This window comes from Prionailurus bengalensis, chromosome A1 (assembly GCF_016509475.1).
Source record: "Prionailurus bengalensis isolate Pbe53 chromosome A1, Fcat_Pben_1.1_paternal_pri, whole genome shotgun sequence".
Taxonomy (NCBI): domain Eukaryota; kingdom Metazoa; phylum Chordata; class Mammalia; order Carnivora; family Felidae; genus Prionailurus; species Prionailurus bengalensis.
In genome coordinates this window covers 141,470,257-141,488,017 of record NC_057343.1, presented here as the reverse complement: position 1 = coordinate 141,488,017, position 17,761 = coordinate 141,470,257, and the positions used below count along the sequence as shown (strand labels likewise).

Here is a 17,761-nt window from a genome sequence, read left to right as displayed (position 1 = left end):
CTAAAATCTCTGGTTATTTTGACAAAGCCAATATTGGAATGGTGCCTGTCTCCAAAGCAAGTAACTGTATCTTCCAATGCTGACAAGTGTGCCTCGGGCCACAGTCTTGGCTCCATCAGTGGGGACGGCAGGCAGAGACCCATTCTCCCCTCCATGGGGTGTGGGGGCACAAGGCTTGGGTTTCAGTTTCACTCCCCTATTCGCTGGCCCGCTATTTATTGACCAGTCCCGTTCCTTTCCATCAGATGAAAGGGCAACCAGCCACACAGCTGCTGTGAGGGTCAAATGAAGATAAATAATGTGAGGGCACCCCTAAAGCACAGGGGGTACGGCAAGGCTGCTGCCATCCCCATCAGAAGGTTAACAGTACAAAAGTCCCTGACTTGGAGGGATGTTTTTATTCACCTTTAATGAGGCAGTTCAGCAGTACATATGATTATATGTGCATATGTATGTAACATATAAATGTAAATAAATATGCACATACATAAAAAGATATACACTTTAATTTTTATTAAAAATATTTTTGCATAGGTAATACATGGTACAAAGTTTATATTAAAAATTTATTTTCTGGGGCGCCTGGGTGGCGCAGTCGGTTAAGCGTCCGACTTCAGCCAGGTCACGATCTCGCGGTCCGTGAGTTCGAGCCCCGCATCAGGCTCTGGGCTGATGGCTCAGAGCCTGGAGCCTGTTTCCGATTCTGTGTCTCCCTCTCTCTCTGCCCCTCCCCCGTTCATGCTCTGTCTCTCTCTGTCCCAAAAATAAATAAACGTTGAAAAAAAATTAAAAAAAAATTTATTTTCTTCCTCCCTCACCACTCACTTCTCTTTGCCAGAGTCAACACTTCCCTATGCTGCTGGAGACTACATTATGCCAAAATAATTTCTAATACCTTGCATCAAAATGAGCTGCCTTGAAGGGGAACACCTCAATCGGGGCAGTAGGTCCTATTCCACAAACTAAGTTACCAGGGAAATCTTGGCCCTTTGTGAGTTTTTTCTTAAGTTTAGAAACATTCATCATGTAATACATGTACTCTCTAAGAAAGTAAAATCCCAACAGCACAAAAACAGAAAACAAAGAAGTCTCCCATCTACACCAGACTTCTAGTTCACCTTCCAGGTGTTTCCTTCTGGAAATAATTTATGCACATGCAAGAGTATGTTTAATATGGGTGTGTATCCCATTTTCAGGCATGTGGAAACATTTTTTTTTTTTTACTTAACAATATACATACTGAAGATTATCCAATATAGATTCACTCAATTTTTTTGACGACCACAGAGTATTTCACTATATGGATATACTGCAACTTACTTAACTGGGCCTCTCTTAAAGGATATTTATATTGTTTGGGGTCTTTTGTTATTACAATGCAACAATAAACATCCCCTTCCCTCTGCCTTTATAATACAGGTTTCTGAATCCAATGGACCAGGGCATAGTTGCAGAAGGAATTACTTTCTGGATAGTTTTGGATACATTACTTAGCCTAAGTTTCATTATCTGTAAGTGATGATAAGGACATTTAACCCACATGGCTGTTATGGATTATTATGAGGATTATATGAGATAATATGCATACAAATACGCAGCATCATGCCTGGCAAACAACAGGTGCTCAATAAATGTTTGTTCTAATCAAAGATGCTGTTCCTGTTTCAGATGAGGCAGTTTCTGGGTTGTAAACACCTATACAGAGAAGACCTCCACTCCTTGAGGTTTTGGCTTGCAGCTGGAGACATGGCATCTATGAGTGGGGTCGGTTCCAGGGAGCATCTCTCTCTCACTCTCAAGGAACAGATCATAAGCTTCACCACTCAGCACCCTTCCAACACTGGCCAGTATCTGTGGAACACCTCCTAACACCAGTCTAAGCTCTGCAGCATGGAAAAAACCCTGTGCTCTTCAAAGGGACTGTGGCCAGGTCAGACTCTTCCTGTGCTGAGAACAAACCAGGCTCACACCTGCCCAGCACTGTACTCCCAGCCTGCACCATCCTGCTTTCCACCCACCTAACCAGCTCCTCCTTCCCTTCCAGGGGCAGCTCCTGTTCTCTCTCCATGACCACTCCTCTTAGGATTCTAGCCCACAAAAATCCATGGTCTCTGAAGTACTCGGTCCATGCCTTGTTTTCCCACTGTGTCACATACTCATCTCTACTGTTATTTAACTCTTCTATATAAGAATGCCCACTACCTCCGTTTCTAAGCATCTTAAGAAGGACAGAGATCTTCAAATGTCATGTGTTCCTTCTACCCTTTTTCCCTCTACCACACACTATACAGTACACTATGTATACAGTATGTGCTCAGTAAATATCCAATGAATTGGAATCTGAACAAGAACTCACCCATCAGTGAGGTTTTAGTTAAAGTAAAAGCAGTGATTAGCTCTGGAGCCAGCTTCCTGCTCATGTTTGACACCAGGATAAAAATAGCCCTATTATTCCCATTTTGGTCCATAGGCAATTGTGGGAAGAGTATCTCATAAGCCGTAGGCAAAACAAATCAAGAAAATCCTCCCTCTCAGCCCTTCTCCCCCCACCCTGTTGGTAAATTTAAAAGCAACAAACCTACTAAGACTCACCATGAGTTTCTGCATTTTAGCATGGTATAAAACATCCTGGTAGTGCTGGGCGCAGTCTGGATCCACATCTTTGATCTTAGCAGTAGGTAAGAGCAGAGTATCTAAAGTTTTCAAAGCATTCCCTTCATCAATAGCTTCATTGATGTACCCTACAGCTACGATTCCTAGGGCAAGAAAAAAAGTTTTCCTCTTAAGTCACAATACATCATAAGTCCTCTAGAATCACCTATAAGAAAGATGGAGTTAGAAAGGGGGTAGGGAACCCCCTGCACATAAGACAACCTCTAAGAGCTAATAAGCAGAGCTAAGGATGTACAAAGGTACAATGTACATTTTTTACAATGTACAAAAGTGTAGAGTATTTCTACACACACTCATTGTGCGATGTGAAAATGAAATGGAGGAGAAAATTCCATTTGGAATAGATTCCAATCACAAATACATTATAACTACTTAAATCATAAACAGGAATAAATTTAGCAAAAGAAGCATGAGACATGTATGCTGAAAACCACGAAACACTACTGAAAAAAATTAAAGATGACCTAAATAAATGGAAAAATCATCTCATGTTCATGGATCCGAACAATACTGTTAAGGTGGAAATACTCCTCAAACTGATCAATAGATTCAGGGTAATCCCTATCAAAATCCCAATTGCATTTTTCTTTCAAACAGAAATTGACAAGCTGTATCTAAAATTCACATGTAAATGCAAGGGACCAAGAATAACCAACGCAGTGTTGAAAAAAGAACAAAACTGGAGTTCTCTTAACAATTTCAAAACTTACTACAAAGCTACAGTTAATCAATACTGCATGGTGCTGCCATAAGGATAGATGTACGGATCAATGGAAAAGAATGTAGAGTTCAGAAATACACCCTTACATTTGTGGGCAACTGATTTTTGACAAGACTGCCAAGACAACTCAACAAGTACAAGTCTTTATAACAAATGGCACTGGGACAACTGGACAGCCACATGCGTAAGAATTTGAAGCTGGACTCTCTACATCAGAGCCTACACAAAAAAATAACTCAAAATGGATCACAGACTGAAGTGTAAAAGCTTAATCTATGTAACACTTAGATGAAAACATAGGAGTAAATCTTTGTGGCCATGGGTTAGGTGCTAATTTTAATAGTGACACCAGAAACACAACTGAAGAAAAAAAATAAATACACGAGATGTAAAAATGCAAACTTTTATGCTTCAAAGGACACCAGAGAAAGTGAAGGCAATCTATAGAATGGGAGAAAATACTTGCAAATCCTCTATGTGATAAAAGACTCGTACACCTTATACACATGTATACCAGATATATAAGGGACTCTTACAACTCAACAATAAGAAAGGAAAACCCAATTTAAAATGGGTAAAGGCCTTGAACACACACTTCTTGAAAGAAGATATACAAATGGCTAATAATCGCATGAAAAGATACTCAATATTAGTTATCAGGAAAATGCAAATCCAAATCACAATGAGATACCACTTCATATCCACTAGGACGGCAATAAAAATAAGACAAACAGTAACAAGTGTGAAGATGTGCTGACGCTGGAACTCTCATACATTGCTGGTGGGAACAGAAAATGGTAGTCATAATGGAAAACAAGCAGTTCCTTAAAATACTAAACACAGAATTACCATCTGATCTAGCACTTCTACTCCTAGGTATATACACTTAAGGGAACCACAGGTTCACATAAAAACTCAGACACTATTCTACTTATATGAAATATCCACAATGGGAAAATCCACAGAAACAAACTAGACCAGTGGTTGCGGGTGGGGGGAACGGGAGGACAGGCAAAGGGGAGTGACTCTACAAAGTCTCTTCTCGGGGTGATGAAAATGTTATGAATTTAGATAGTGTGATGGTAGTACAACTTTTTAAATCCATAAAAGTCACCATAAAAACAATCAATGGGTGAATTTTATGGTATATAAATTATATCTCAATGAAGGTGTTATAAAACGGGAGGACAACTTTATATACAAGTAGCAGGAGGAATGCTAATTTCTAGTGTAAACCTCACTTAGATAGCAGTGTGAAGGCAATGAGTGACAGAACCACAGAATAACAGAGCTGGAAAAATTTAATGTTGAGATGTACAGGAAAAAAAAAAAACTGAAATACAAAGAGGTTTGGATATACATTCTATTGTTTAGATGACTTTACCACTTTGTGAAGGATGCCAAAACAGAGATAGTTCTAAATCAAACAATTCCCTATAGTATCAGTAAAGTGAATTTCCAGGTCCATACAGTCCAATGCTGTCCAATAGAACATTTTGTGATGATGAAAACGTTCTCTGACTGGGCTGTCCAATACACTTCATGTAACTATTAAGCATTTAAAATGTGGCCAGTATGACTGGCGAACTTAATTTTAAATTTTATCTAATTTTAATGATTAAAGTAGCTGCACGTAGCTGGGGAGTGTGGATAGGCCTCCTAGAGATTAATAGTCAGACATGTTTTTTAGGACAGTTTTAAGGTTTAGTTATGACTAATTACTATCACAAATTGCTTCTATGAAACCACCTGGTAAAATAACATCTGGAGCCCTAACTCATGGATATGCCAAAAGAATAATAACCGTATCTACCAGCTCAACCTTCTACCATCTCCATCATACCACAGGTTCTTAGGAAATAGACTAGAAGGTCCAGGAAAGAAAAATACAGAGCAAAGTCATGGAACTTGGCAAATTTTTGCAACACCAGCAAAGGGTATCTATTTGGAGGCCCATTCTCCGTACTACCTTATTATTAAAAATAAATTATCAACCAGTCATAAAATACTTCAGTATATGCAAGAATATACTTATATATAGTAGACACATGAACAATGTGGGGGTTAGGAGCACCAAACCCTGTGCAGTCAAAAATTCAGGTATAGGGAAGATGGCGGCGTAGGAGGACGCTGGGCTCACCGCCTCCTGTGGATCACTTAGATTCCACCCACACCTGCCCAAATAACCCAGAAAATCACCAGAAGACTAGCAGAACGGATTCTCCCGAGCCAAGCACAGATGAGAGGCCCACGGAAGAGGGTAGGAAGGGCGGAGAGGCGGTGCGCACTGCACGGACTGGCGGGAGGGAGCCGGGACAGAGGGGCAGCCTGCTGGCCAAGCAGAGCCCTGGAGTCCGGCTTGAAAAGCAGAGGGGCCAGACTGCGTGGGTTCTGCCAGCCAGCAGGACTTAACATCTGGAAGGTTATAAGTTAACAGCTCTGCTTGGAGAACGGGAGGGCTGGAGGACAACGGGAGGGAGAGTTGTTGAGACCTGGACGACAGAGCGCAGCTTGGAGGGGAACAAAGGCGCTGGCCAGCGCCATCTCCCTTGCCCATCCCCCAGCCAAAACCCCAGGGGAACCAGTTCCTGTCAGGCAACTTGCTTGCACCGCACAAACACCGAATGCTGTGTTTCTGCGGATTCATCCCTCCGGCGGGTCTGACTCCCTCCCGGTGCCACAGGGCCCCTCCCGAAGAGGATCTCTGAAGGAAAAGTGAGCTGAGCCTGCCCTTCCTGCCCCTTTGCACTTGGTGATCCACCCCAGCTAATACGCCAGATCCCGAGCACCACAAGTACGGCAGTGTGCAAGTACCCCAGACAGGGGCCACACCACCCCACAGTGAATTCTGTCCCTAGGAGAGGGGAAGAGAAGGTACACACCAGTTTGACTGTGGCCCCAGCGGTGGGCTGGGGGCAGACATCGGGTCAGACTGCGGCCCCGCCCACCAACGCAAGTTATTCAAGACAGCACAGGGGAAGTGCCCTGCAGGTCCGCACCACTCCAGGCACTATCCAAAATGACGAAATGGAAGAATTCCCCTCAAAAGAATCTCCAGGAAATAACAACAGCTAACGAACTGGTCAAAAAGAATTGAAACAATATAACAGAAAATGAATTTAGAATAATAGTCATAAAATTAATTGCTGGGCTTGAAAACAGTATAGAGGACAGCAGAGAATCTATTGCTACAGAGATCAAGGGACTAAGGAACAGCCAGGAGGAGCTAAAAAATGCTATTAATGATCTGCAAAATAAAATGGAGACAACCACGGCTCGGATTGAAGAGGCAGAGGAGAGAATAGGTGAACTAGAAGATAAAATTACGGAAAAAGAAGAAGCTGAGAAAAAGAGAGATAAAAAAATCCAGGAGTATGAGGGGAAAATTAGAGAACTAAGTGATGCACTAAAGAGAAATATCTACGCATAACTGGTATTCCAGAGGAGGAAGAGAGAGGGAAAGGTGCTGAAGGTGTACTTGAAGAAATAATAGCTGAGAACTTCCCTGATCTGGGGAAGGAAAAAGGCACTGAAATCCAAGAGGCACAGAGAACTCCCTTCAGATGTAACTTGAATCGATCTTCTGCATGACATATCATAGTGAAACTGGCAAAATATAAGGATAAAGAGAAAATTCTGAAAGCAGCTAGGGATAAAAGTGCTCTAACATATAAAGGGAGACCTATAAGACTCGTGACCGATCTCTCTGAAACTTGGTAGGCCAGAAAGGAATGGCAGGCGACCTTCAATGTGAGGAACAGGAAAAAATATGCAGCCGAGAATCCTTTATCCAGCAAGTCTGTCATTTAGAATAGAAGGAGAGATAAAGGTCTTCCCAAACAAACAAAAACTGAAGGAATTCGTCATCACTAAACCAGCCCTACAAGAGATCTTAAGGGGGATCCTGTGAGACAAAGTACCAGAGACATCGCTACAAGCATGAAACCTATGGACATCACAATGACTCTAAACCCATATCTTTCTATAATAACACTGAATGTAAATGGACTAAATGCGCCAACCAAAAGACATAAGGTATCAGAATGGATAAAAAAACAAGACCCATCTATTTGCTGTCTACGAGAGACTCATTTTAGACCTGAGGACACCTTTAGATTGAGAGTGAGGGGATGGAGAACTATTTATCATGCCACTGGAAGTCAAAAGAAAGCTGGAGTAGCCATACTTATATCAGACAAACTAGACTTTAAATTAAAGGCTGTAACAAGAGATGAAGAAGGGCATTATAGAATCATTACAGGGTCTATCCATCAGGAAGAGCTAACAATTATAAATGTCTATGCGCCGAATATGGGAGCCCCCAAATATATAAAACAATTACTCATAAACATAAGCAACCTTATTGATAAGAATGTGGTAATTGCAGGGGACTTTAACACTCCACTTACAGAAATGGATAGATCATCTAGACACACGGTCAATAAAGAAACAAGGGCCCTGAATGATACATTGGATCAGATGGACTTGACAGATATATTTAGAATTCTGCATCCCAAAGCAACAGAATATACTTTATTCTTGAGTGCACATGGAACATTCTCCAAGACAGATCATATACTGGGTCACAAAACAGCCCTTCATAAGTATACAAGAATTGAAATTATACCATGCATACTTTCAAACCACAATGCTATGAAGCTTGAAATCAACCACAGGAAAAAGTCTGGAAAACCTCCAAAAGCATGGAGGTTAAAGAACACCCTTCTAAAGAATGAGTGGGTCAACCAGGCAATTCAAGAAGAAATCAAAAAATATATGGAAACAAACAAAAATGAAAATACAACAATCCAAACACTTTGGGATGCAGCGAAGGCAGTCCTGAGAGGAAAATACATTGCAATCCAGGCCTATCTCAAGAAACAAGAAAAATCCCAAATACAAAATCTAACAGCACACCTAAAGGAAATAGAAGCAGAACAGCAAAGGCAGCCTAAACCCAGCAGAAGAAGAGAAATAATAAAGATCAGAGAAGAAATAAACAATATAGAATCTAAAAAAACTGTAGAGCAGATCAACGAAACCAAGAGTTGGTTTTTTGAAAAAATAAACAAAATTGACAAACCTCTAGCCAGGCTTCTCAAAAAGAAAAGGGAGATGACCCAAACAGATAAAATCATGAATGAAAATGGAATTATTACAACCAATCCCTCAGAGATACAAACAATTATCAGGGAATACTATGAAAAATTATATGCCAACAAACTGGACAACCTGGAAGAAATGGACAAATTCTTAAACATCCACACGCTTCCAAAACTCAATCATGAGGAAACAGAAAGCTTGAACAGATCCATAACCAGCGAAGAAATTGAATCAGTCATCAAAAATCTCCCAACAAATAAGAGTCTAGGACCAGATGGCTTCCCAGGGGAGTTCTACCAGACGTTTAAAGCAGAGATAACACCTATCCTTCTCAAGCTATTCCAAAAAATAGAAAGGGAAGGAAAACTTCCAGACTCATTCTATGAAGCCAGCATTACTTTGATTCCTAAACCAGACAGAGACCCAGAAAAAAAAAGAGAACCACAATATCCCTGATGAATATGGATGCAAAAATTCTCAATAAGATACTAGCAAATCGAATTCAACAGCATATAAAAAGAATTATTCACCATGATCAAGTGGCATTCACTCCTGGGATGCAGGGCTGGTTCAACATTCGCAAATCAATCAACGTGATACATCACATTAATAAAAGAAAAGATAAGAACCATATGATCCTGTCAATCGATGCAGAAAAGGCATTTGACAAAATTCAGCACACTTTCTTAATAAAAACCCTTCAGAAAGTCGGGCTAGAAGGAACATACTTAAACATCATAAAAGCCATTTATGAAAAGCCCACAGCTAACATCATCCTCAATGGGGAAAAACTGAGAGCTTTTTCCCTGATATCAGGAACATGACAGGGATGTCCACTCTCACCGCTGTTGTTTAACAGTGTTGGAAGTGCTAGCATCAGCAATCAGACAATAAAAGGAAATCAAAGGCATCAAAATTGGCAAAGATGAAATCAAGCTTTCACTTTTTGCAGATGACATGATCTTATACATGGAAAATCCGATAGACTCCACCAAAAGTCTGCTAGAACTGATACATGACTTCAGCAAAGTTGCAGGATACAAAATCAATGTACAGAAATCAGTTGCATTCTTATACACTAATAATGAAGCAACCGAAAGACAAATAAAGAAACTGATCCCATTCACAACTGCACCAAGAAGCATAAAATACCTAGGGATAAATCTAACCAAAGATGTACAAGATCTGTATTCTGAAAACTATAGAAAGCTTATGAAGGAAATTGAAGAAGATATAAAGAAATGGAAAAACATTCCATGCTCATGGATTGGAAGAATAAATATTGTCAAAATGTCAATACTATCCAAAGCTATCTACACATTCAATGCAATCCCAATCAAAATTGCACCAGCATTCTTCTCGAAACTAGAACAAGCAATCCTAAAATTCATATGGAACCACAAAAGACCCCGAATAGCCTAAGTAATTTTGAAGAAGAAGACCAAAACAGGAGGCATCACAATCCCAGACTTTAGCCTCTACTACAAAGCTGTCATCATCAAGACAGCATGGTATTGGCACAGAAACAGACACACAGACCAATGGAATAGAATAGAAACCCCAGAACTAGACCCACAAACGTATGGCCAACTCATCTTTGACAAAGCAGGAAAGAACATCCAATGGAAAAAAGACAGTCTGTTTAACAAATGGTGCTGGGAGAACTGGACAGCAACATGCAGAAGATTGAAACTAGACCACTTTCTCACACCGTTCACAAAAATCAACTCAAAATGGATAAAAGACCTGAATGTGAGACAGGAAACCATCAAAACCCTAGAGGAGAAAGCAGGAAAAGACCTCTCTGACCTCAGCCGTAGCAATCTCTTACTCGACACATCCCCAAAGGCAAGGGAATTAAAAGCAAAAATGAACTACTGGGACCTTATGAAGATAAAAAGCTTCTCCACAGCAAAGGAAACAACCAACGAAACTAAAAGGCAACCAACGGAATGGGAAAAGATATTTGCAAATGACATATCGGACAAAGGGCTAGTATCCAAAATCTATGAAGAGCTCACCAAACTCCACACCCGAAAAACAAATAACCCGGTGAAGAAATGGGTAGAAAACATGAATAGACACTTCTCTAAAGAAGACATCCGGATGGCCAACAGGCACATGAAAAGATGCTCATCGCTCCTTATCAGGGAACTACAAATCAAAACCACACTCAGATATCACCTCACGCCAGTCAGAGTGGCCAAAATGAACAAATCAGGAGACTATAGATGCTGGAGAGGATGTGGAGAAACGGGAACCCTCTTGCACTGTTGGTGGGAATGCAAACTGGTACAGCCACTCTGGAAAACAGTGTGGAGGTTCCTCAAAAAATTAAAAATAGACCTGCCCTATGACCCAGCAATAGCACTGCTAGGAATTTACCCAAGGGATACAGGAGTACTGATGCAAAGGGGCACTTGTACCCCAATGTTTATAGCAGCACTCTCAACAATAGCCAAATTATGGAAAGAGCCTAAATGTCCATCAACTGACGAATGGATAAAGAAATTGTGGTTTATATACACAATGGAGTACTACGTGGCAATGAGAAAGAACGAAATATGTCCCTTTGTAGCAACGTGGATGGAACTGGAGAGTGTGATGCTAAGTGAAATAAGCCATACAGAGAAAGACAGATACCATATGGTTTCACTCTTATGTGGATCCTGAGAAACTTAACAGAAACCCATGGGGGAGGGGAAGGAAAAAAAAAAAGAGGTTAGAGTGGGAGAGAGCCAAAGCATAAGAGACTCTTAAAAACTGAGAACAAACTGAGGGTTGATGGGGGGTGGGAGGGAGGGGAGGGTGGGTGATGGGTATTGAGGAGGGCACCTTTTGGGATGAGCACTGAGTGTTGTATGGAAACCAATTTGACAATAAATTTCATATATTGAAAAAAATCAGGTATAATTTTTTACTCCCCCCAAATTTAACTAATCAGAGCTTACTACTGGCTGGAAGCCTCAGTAATAACATAGTCAAGTAACATGTATTCTTACAATGAGTAAGCCAGAGAAAAGAAAATGTTAAGAAAATCCTAAGAGAAAATATATTTAGAGTACTCTACTGATTAAAAAAAAAAAAAACGTATAGTTCAAACCACGCTGTTCAAGGGTCAACTGTATATGCACACATATACACACACACACACAAACGGGGTTTTTTCACTTCCCAGCTTAGTGCTGATGTACAAGAACTAGGAAAGAAGGTAAACATTAACAAGCAGTAAGTTTTGAAAATAAATATTCCTAAAGCCAAACTCACTATTTCTCATTCTGTCAGTTATTTTTTCAAACACAATCATGTCACTTTACAAATGTGACATGCTATGGAATAAAGTGGTTATAATTTTTAAGAAGTATCTTCATCCCGATATTCAAACGCTAAGAATGAAGAGATTTATCTGTAGAAGAAAAGGGATGATCTAAAAGGCCAGAAATTATTCTAGATTCTAACACTTAAACATGTTTGAAGAAAAAGCAAAAATAGTTCCCTAACACTCAAGTTACATGATCTGAAAACATTGGAAGAACTCAACAAAGTCTAAGTTCTATCCACATACAAGGTATTATCGTTTTACCCTGTAGAAGTTACAACCTGGAGAGCATGGGATACTTCATATCATTCCCTGGACATGAAGTCTCTTCGGTAGACTGTTCCAAATACTTTTAAACACCCCATCCAAAAATGATCTTAACAGAACTATGTCTGAGAAAGAGAATATGTGCTCCTAATGGCCAGTCACCTGGGAGTGAGTGCATTCCAGCTGACTTGGTTGAAACCACTTGTTTAAGTTTTTGTTTGGTATGTTTCTAAGAACACAAGCTACTGAGGTCATAGTGAATGACCTCACAGGACATGTAAGACCTACCCAGAAGCCACCAGGGCACATGCACATCACTTCCTCTGTTTATAAGAGAAGGGAAAATCCCATTGCTGAGCCCCAGTTCATGACCCACTTCTTTAAACCATCACAGAGACTATAATGTTCTATTCCAGTGAGACAGTGGATATTCTCTTACAGCTCATGCATTTGACATAGCAGATGAGTTAACCTACAAAGACAAGTACCTACTAAATTAAAAAAGCAAAAATTCAAAGGAACAAAACTACCTTGTTTAGGCTACGTGGTTAAACTGATGCTCCTCTCTGGCTCTACCAGGAAAAGTGAACTTTCCAGGAAGAAATCAACAGAGCCTCCAAGTCTGAGGAAATGCACTTAGCATCTTCTCTATTAAATGCACCTTCCACATTTAGCATTTCCATTAGCTGTGGTACCTTATCCACATCACAATTCAGACACAGGATTAGACCTTGAAGTGTGTGTGTGGCAGGGGCAGGGTGGGAAGGGTAATACACTTTCAAGGTGTCCATGAAAAATCCTTAGCTCTTGGGGTGGTTTAATTACTATACTGTGCAATTTATGTCTGTTCACAATGGTGTATATTTTTATGTAGCTTTTAAAACAATTACATAAACAGAGGATATCACACTCAAGAATTCAAGAACTTTGAACAAAAATACCTCATTGTGACCTAATAAAACAAACCAAAGCACAGAGAAATTATATATTCTGCACTGAGTTCTCCAAATTCTAGAAAGGAAATGTGATAAAGAAGTCTCTGAAATAACTACTGTGGTTATGGCATATGCCCTTCATGACATGATAATCAAAGGAAATATGATAACAGCCATGTGACGTACAGTCCATGGAAAATACATGTAGTGTAGATGCCTATACAGACAAATCCATACCAATCCAAAGATACCAATCCAAAAATATTTCTGCTTAGATAGAACACCCACCTGACAAAAAGCCATTCTTTTTTTAAGTGATACAAATGTTACTTGTTTTTCTTTTCCTAAAAAAAAGCAAAAGCTCTCCTGGATAGTCTGCAACAAAAATGGCATCCTCCACCCTGCTTTTTAATTAACGTCCAGAATGGGAGTAAAAGTACAACCATTTAGCACAGAGAACTAATGCACCTTTGCCATAAAAGCAGCACATATAGAAATTACCAAAGGCCTGGACTGTGGGTATTGCCAGCAAGAACTAGGAAGAAATGAGAAAACAAAGATGGGACCTGATTCTTAGTTTTGCTTACCGAAACAGAGGAGTCCTACTCTTGAATTGCATTAGCCAAAGCACTCAAACAATTGCTGCAGGAAACTCAAGAGTGTGCAGCTGGGGGAGTCAAGTAGCAGGGCAGGAGGGCATGGGGCCGGGGGTGTGAACTTTGTAACAGGACATACACTAGTGTCCGTCCAGACCAGACGATATCAAACATCTGCTCACAATAGTGCTTCCCTCTTGACTAACATCTGGTAAGAACCACCAGCGACCAAGGCAACGTGTCAGAAAAAAGCTAAGTGGGCTGTGTGCAAACTGTCCGTTTGCAGGGATTCCAAAATGTCTCCAAGGACACGCAGAGAGGCAGCAGCAAGCTGTGTGGTCAGAGAAGAGGAAATTTAGATTTATAGAACTTAAAAAGGACAAAATGAAGAAACTGCCTGGATATATGTGTAACAGCGGCCCATCTGTGAATATGATGTCAAGGCAGCATATCTGAATACATGTTATCTATTAGGCACCTAGAGTAAGATGTTTAACAACAACAACAACAACAACAACAACAAAAACAACAACAACACAAACCCTGCCATGATGCTGGGCACAGGGCTCATAGGAAAGAGTAAAGAAAGCAAAGCAGATTATGCAAATGCAATTAAATAACAAAGTCATATGTTTTTATCTCAACAGGGATTTTACTATCCCAAAGTTAGATTCTGCCTTAGAAGACCAGACCTAAGACCTCACCAAAACGCACTAGAACAGCCTAAACGTGTGAGAGAACTATCTGCCTATTCAGTCAGCAAACTTAGAATGAGTTATAGGTCAAAGATGGAGGACAGCGGGGAGGTCAGGGACATCAGCGATCTTAATCTAAATGTGGCTGACAAATCAAAGAGCTCAGAGGAAGCCAAAGATGATGGTGCTGGTTTGTTTTTATGATGAAACAGACCACGTGGAACTTGAATTTGATAGTTCATGCTACAGGAAAGCAGTGACTACACTGAGTGCTCAGTTACAGAGCTCTTGATTCCACAACTCTGTTTTTGGAAGCAAGAGGCAAATGATAAGGAGGCAAGTGTATCTTCAAGAAAGCATGTTTCAGAGCATATCTTCTTGGGATTGTCCATTTTCACGCAGGTAGCTCATAATTTCTAGATACACAGTCAATCATCAATCATGGTATGTGATCCTAAAGCAACAGTTAGTTTTTGTTCCAATTTCTTCTTAGGGTAGGAACATGTTCAAACTTCAAAAAAAAAAAAGCCCAAATAAAAGATCAAAATAAAGTTGAGCATCTAAAAAATTGAGTTATGGGGCACCTGGGTGGCTCAGTCAGTGAAGCGTCCGACTCCCACTCAGGTCATGATCTCACCGTTCGTGGGTTCGAGCCCTGTGTCGGGCTCTGTGCTGACAGCTCAGAGCCTGGAGCCTGCTTCAGATTCTGTCTCCCCCTCTCTCTCTGCCCCTCCCCTGTTCATGCTCTGTGTCTCTCTCCAAAATGAATAACATTCAAAAAAAATTTTAAAAACTGAGTTAACTAGAGTATTCACCTGTGAAGTATAAATAAGAAAACATGAGGACTTCTGTTTACATATTTTTATCCCATCCTTTTATGTCTTTTTATGTATGCTTTGTAATGCATATATGGTGACACAGTATTACAGGCAAAAAATTTATATATACACATGCATATCAGGGAAGAGTGCTCTCTTGGGGCTCCATGAGCAAAAATCTGCATTCCTAATCTAGGGAACTAAGTAGTCCAGAAACCTCAGTTGCTCATTATACTATGAGAAGGAACGTGTTCCATACTTACGATCGTTTTCTTCTTGAATTTGAATATTCACCATATCTATACACTTCTGAATTTCATTCCAGCTTAAATTCTCTTGCCCTTGGGATAAGGCTTCCAGCTTCATGGTGAATAGTGCATTTGTGTAACTGTGGAAGAGAAGAGAATCATTAACACTAATCAGAGACACTCACTCTTTGTTCATTTTGTGCATCTCAAATTTGGCACATGGCCAAAAGTAGATGCTATAAGGTTAAAAAGGAGAAAGACACATGAAATGTTCTTTCACACCTTTGTGAACATACAACAAGCTCACTTATATTACATTTTTTTTCTTAAAGATACTTTATGTACAAATGCTGTTTTTTAAAAAAAATTTTTTTTTAATGTTTGTTTATTTTTGAGACAGAGAGAGACAGAGCATGAACGGGGGAGGGTCAGAGAGAGAGGGAGACACAGAATCGGAAACAAATGCTGCTTAATGAAAGTACCTCAAAATCCAACCTTGTACCCAACTTAAGCAAAAAAAAAAAAAAAAAAAAAACAACCCTTGAAGTCCTCAACTCTATGAAACTGCTTTCTTCCCCTCAGTTACTAATTTTCCTTGCCTTTGCATGTTTTGACTCTGTTGAGGCTGTAGGCAATTTTTTTTAAGTTGGCTCCAAGCCCAGCGTGGAGCTCAACGTGGGATTTGAATTCACAACACTGAGATCAAGCCCTGAGCTGAGATCAAGAGTCAAATGCTTAACCAAGTGAGCCACCCAGACATCCCCCAGATAAGTTTTATGTGATAAAATTCAGAATCACCATGGTTCTCAACCATGGTTCTCAACCCTTCTCATTTTTCTTGTTCCTTCCAGAAACCCTGATGAATAACACACATTTTCACTATACATTTTCTTGATAAGGTGGTATAGGGGTTGAATCAGAATGTTGTAAAATCCCTCCTCACCTGTCCATTTTTTGTAAGGCTCCACAGCACCTACTGAAAAACCTCCCTCTGTGTCCAGTCACTGCCACGGCACTCTTATACCTCATTTCTGACCTCTGACCCTCTTTATTATGGAAGACAGAGTTTGGTCAACCACCTCAATTACTTGTCTTGGTTGGGGAATTTTAGGGAAAAAAATTATCCACCTTGATATATTAAGAAACTGTCATTTCTCAATAGTCAATTTTCCCAGTTAAAAATCACAGAACCAATGTTGCAACCGTAAGCTACCATGAGCTACTCTAGCCTAAAGTAAAGAAACTCAAGAGTTTAGTTTGCTTTTGCATTGCACCATGGAAATAAAGATCAGTCTTCTATGTACATATTTATTCACTATGCATTTTGACTTCTGAATAGCATCTTTGGATTGCTAACAGCAGAGGTTAAAAAAAGGAACCTCACGTTCAGTTTATTTTATTTTTTTTAACGTTTATTTATTTATTTTTGAGACAGGGAGAGACACAGCATGAACAGGGGAGGGTCAGAGAGAGGGAGACACAGAATCTGAAGCAGGCTCCAGGCTCTGAGCCGTCAGCACAGAGCCCGACGCGGGGCTAGAACTCACGGACCGCGAGATTATGACCTGAGCCGAAGTCGGCCGCTTAACCGACTGAGCCACCCAGGCGCCCCAATAACATCACGTTCAGTTTAAAATTGTTTTCCTGGGATGCCTGGGTGGCTCAGTCAGTTGAGTGTCTGCCTCTTGGTTTCAGCTCAGGTCACGACTTCACCGTTTGTGGGTTTGAGCCCCGTGCTGGGTTCTGCACTAACAGAGCACCACTCACTTGCCAAATAAACTATTGAAAAAAATTGTTTTCCTGATTGTGACCAATTTTCTCAAAATTCTGTGTGCTTAAAGGCGCACAGAGTGCCTACAGAGTGTAGCTTGAGAGGGAAAAACATCATTCAGTGTAGGAAGTGGTGGCAATGATCCTTTATCTGTGACCGAAAGAGGGATCACTAAATTCAGGCCTGAAACTGGCTAACTGTCGTGTTTGAGATTTTCACCCTACCACTCCTTATAAGCCTAGGAAAACACTCTGCTGCACTAGTAATATATAAATAATACTGGATACAATAACAAAATGGGTAAACTTCAACTTGCACTTGTTAATACCCCTTATAGACAGAGACCATTCTGTAAGCAAGTGTGAAATCCCCATGGGCATTTCACATGCTTAACATCTAAATGATGATCCGATGGGAATAAAACTAGAAAGCTTAAGGAGGAATGCAGAAAAAAATCCCAGAATTGCACGTTGTTTCTTTAGAAACAAAATGAATCAACGATGGCCAAAAGGAAGAGATTTTACAAGTAATGCAGCAGAAGTCCACTGGCTTTTCCATGTGAGGATGAGTGTCCGGTACTAAGGCACCAACCACAGAAAATACTCTGCAGTTCAC

At 40.3% G+C, this 17,761-nt stretch overlaps 1 protein-coding gene across 4 annotated transcripts in view; it reads right to left on the bottom strand.

The window, feature by feature from the left end:
- The window catches only part of IQGAP2 (IQ motif containing GTPase activating protein 2), a 296,761-nt gene that overhangs the window by 88,513 nt on the left and 190,487 nt on the right, over positions 1-17,761 (bottom strand). For 3 of the 4 annotated variants that reach the window (XM_043592352.1, XM_043592373.1, XM_043592363.1), the window contains 2 exons: positions 15,391-15,515; positions 2,593-2,756 (listed from right to left, as the gene is read on the bottom strand). In XM_043592352.1, coding sequence (XP_043448287.1) covers positions 2,593-2,756; positions 15,391-15,515 — 289 coding nt within the window. Of the gene's footprint in view, positions 1-2,592; positions 2,757-12,245; positions 12,326-15,390; positions 15,516-17,761 lie in introns of those variants that run through there. The other variant, XM_043592382.1, reaches the window with a different exon arrangement.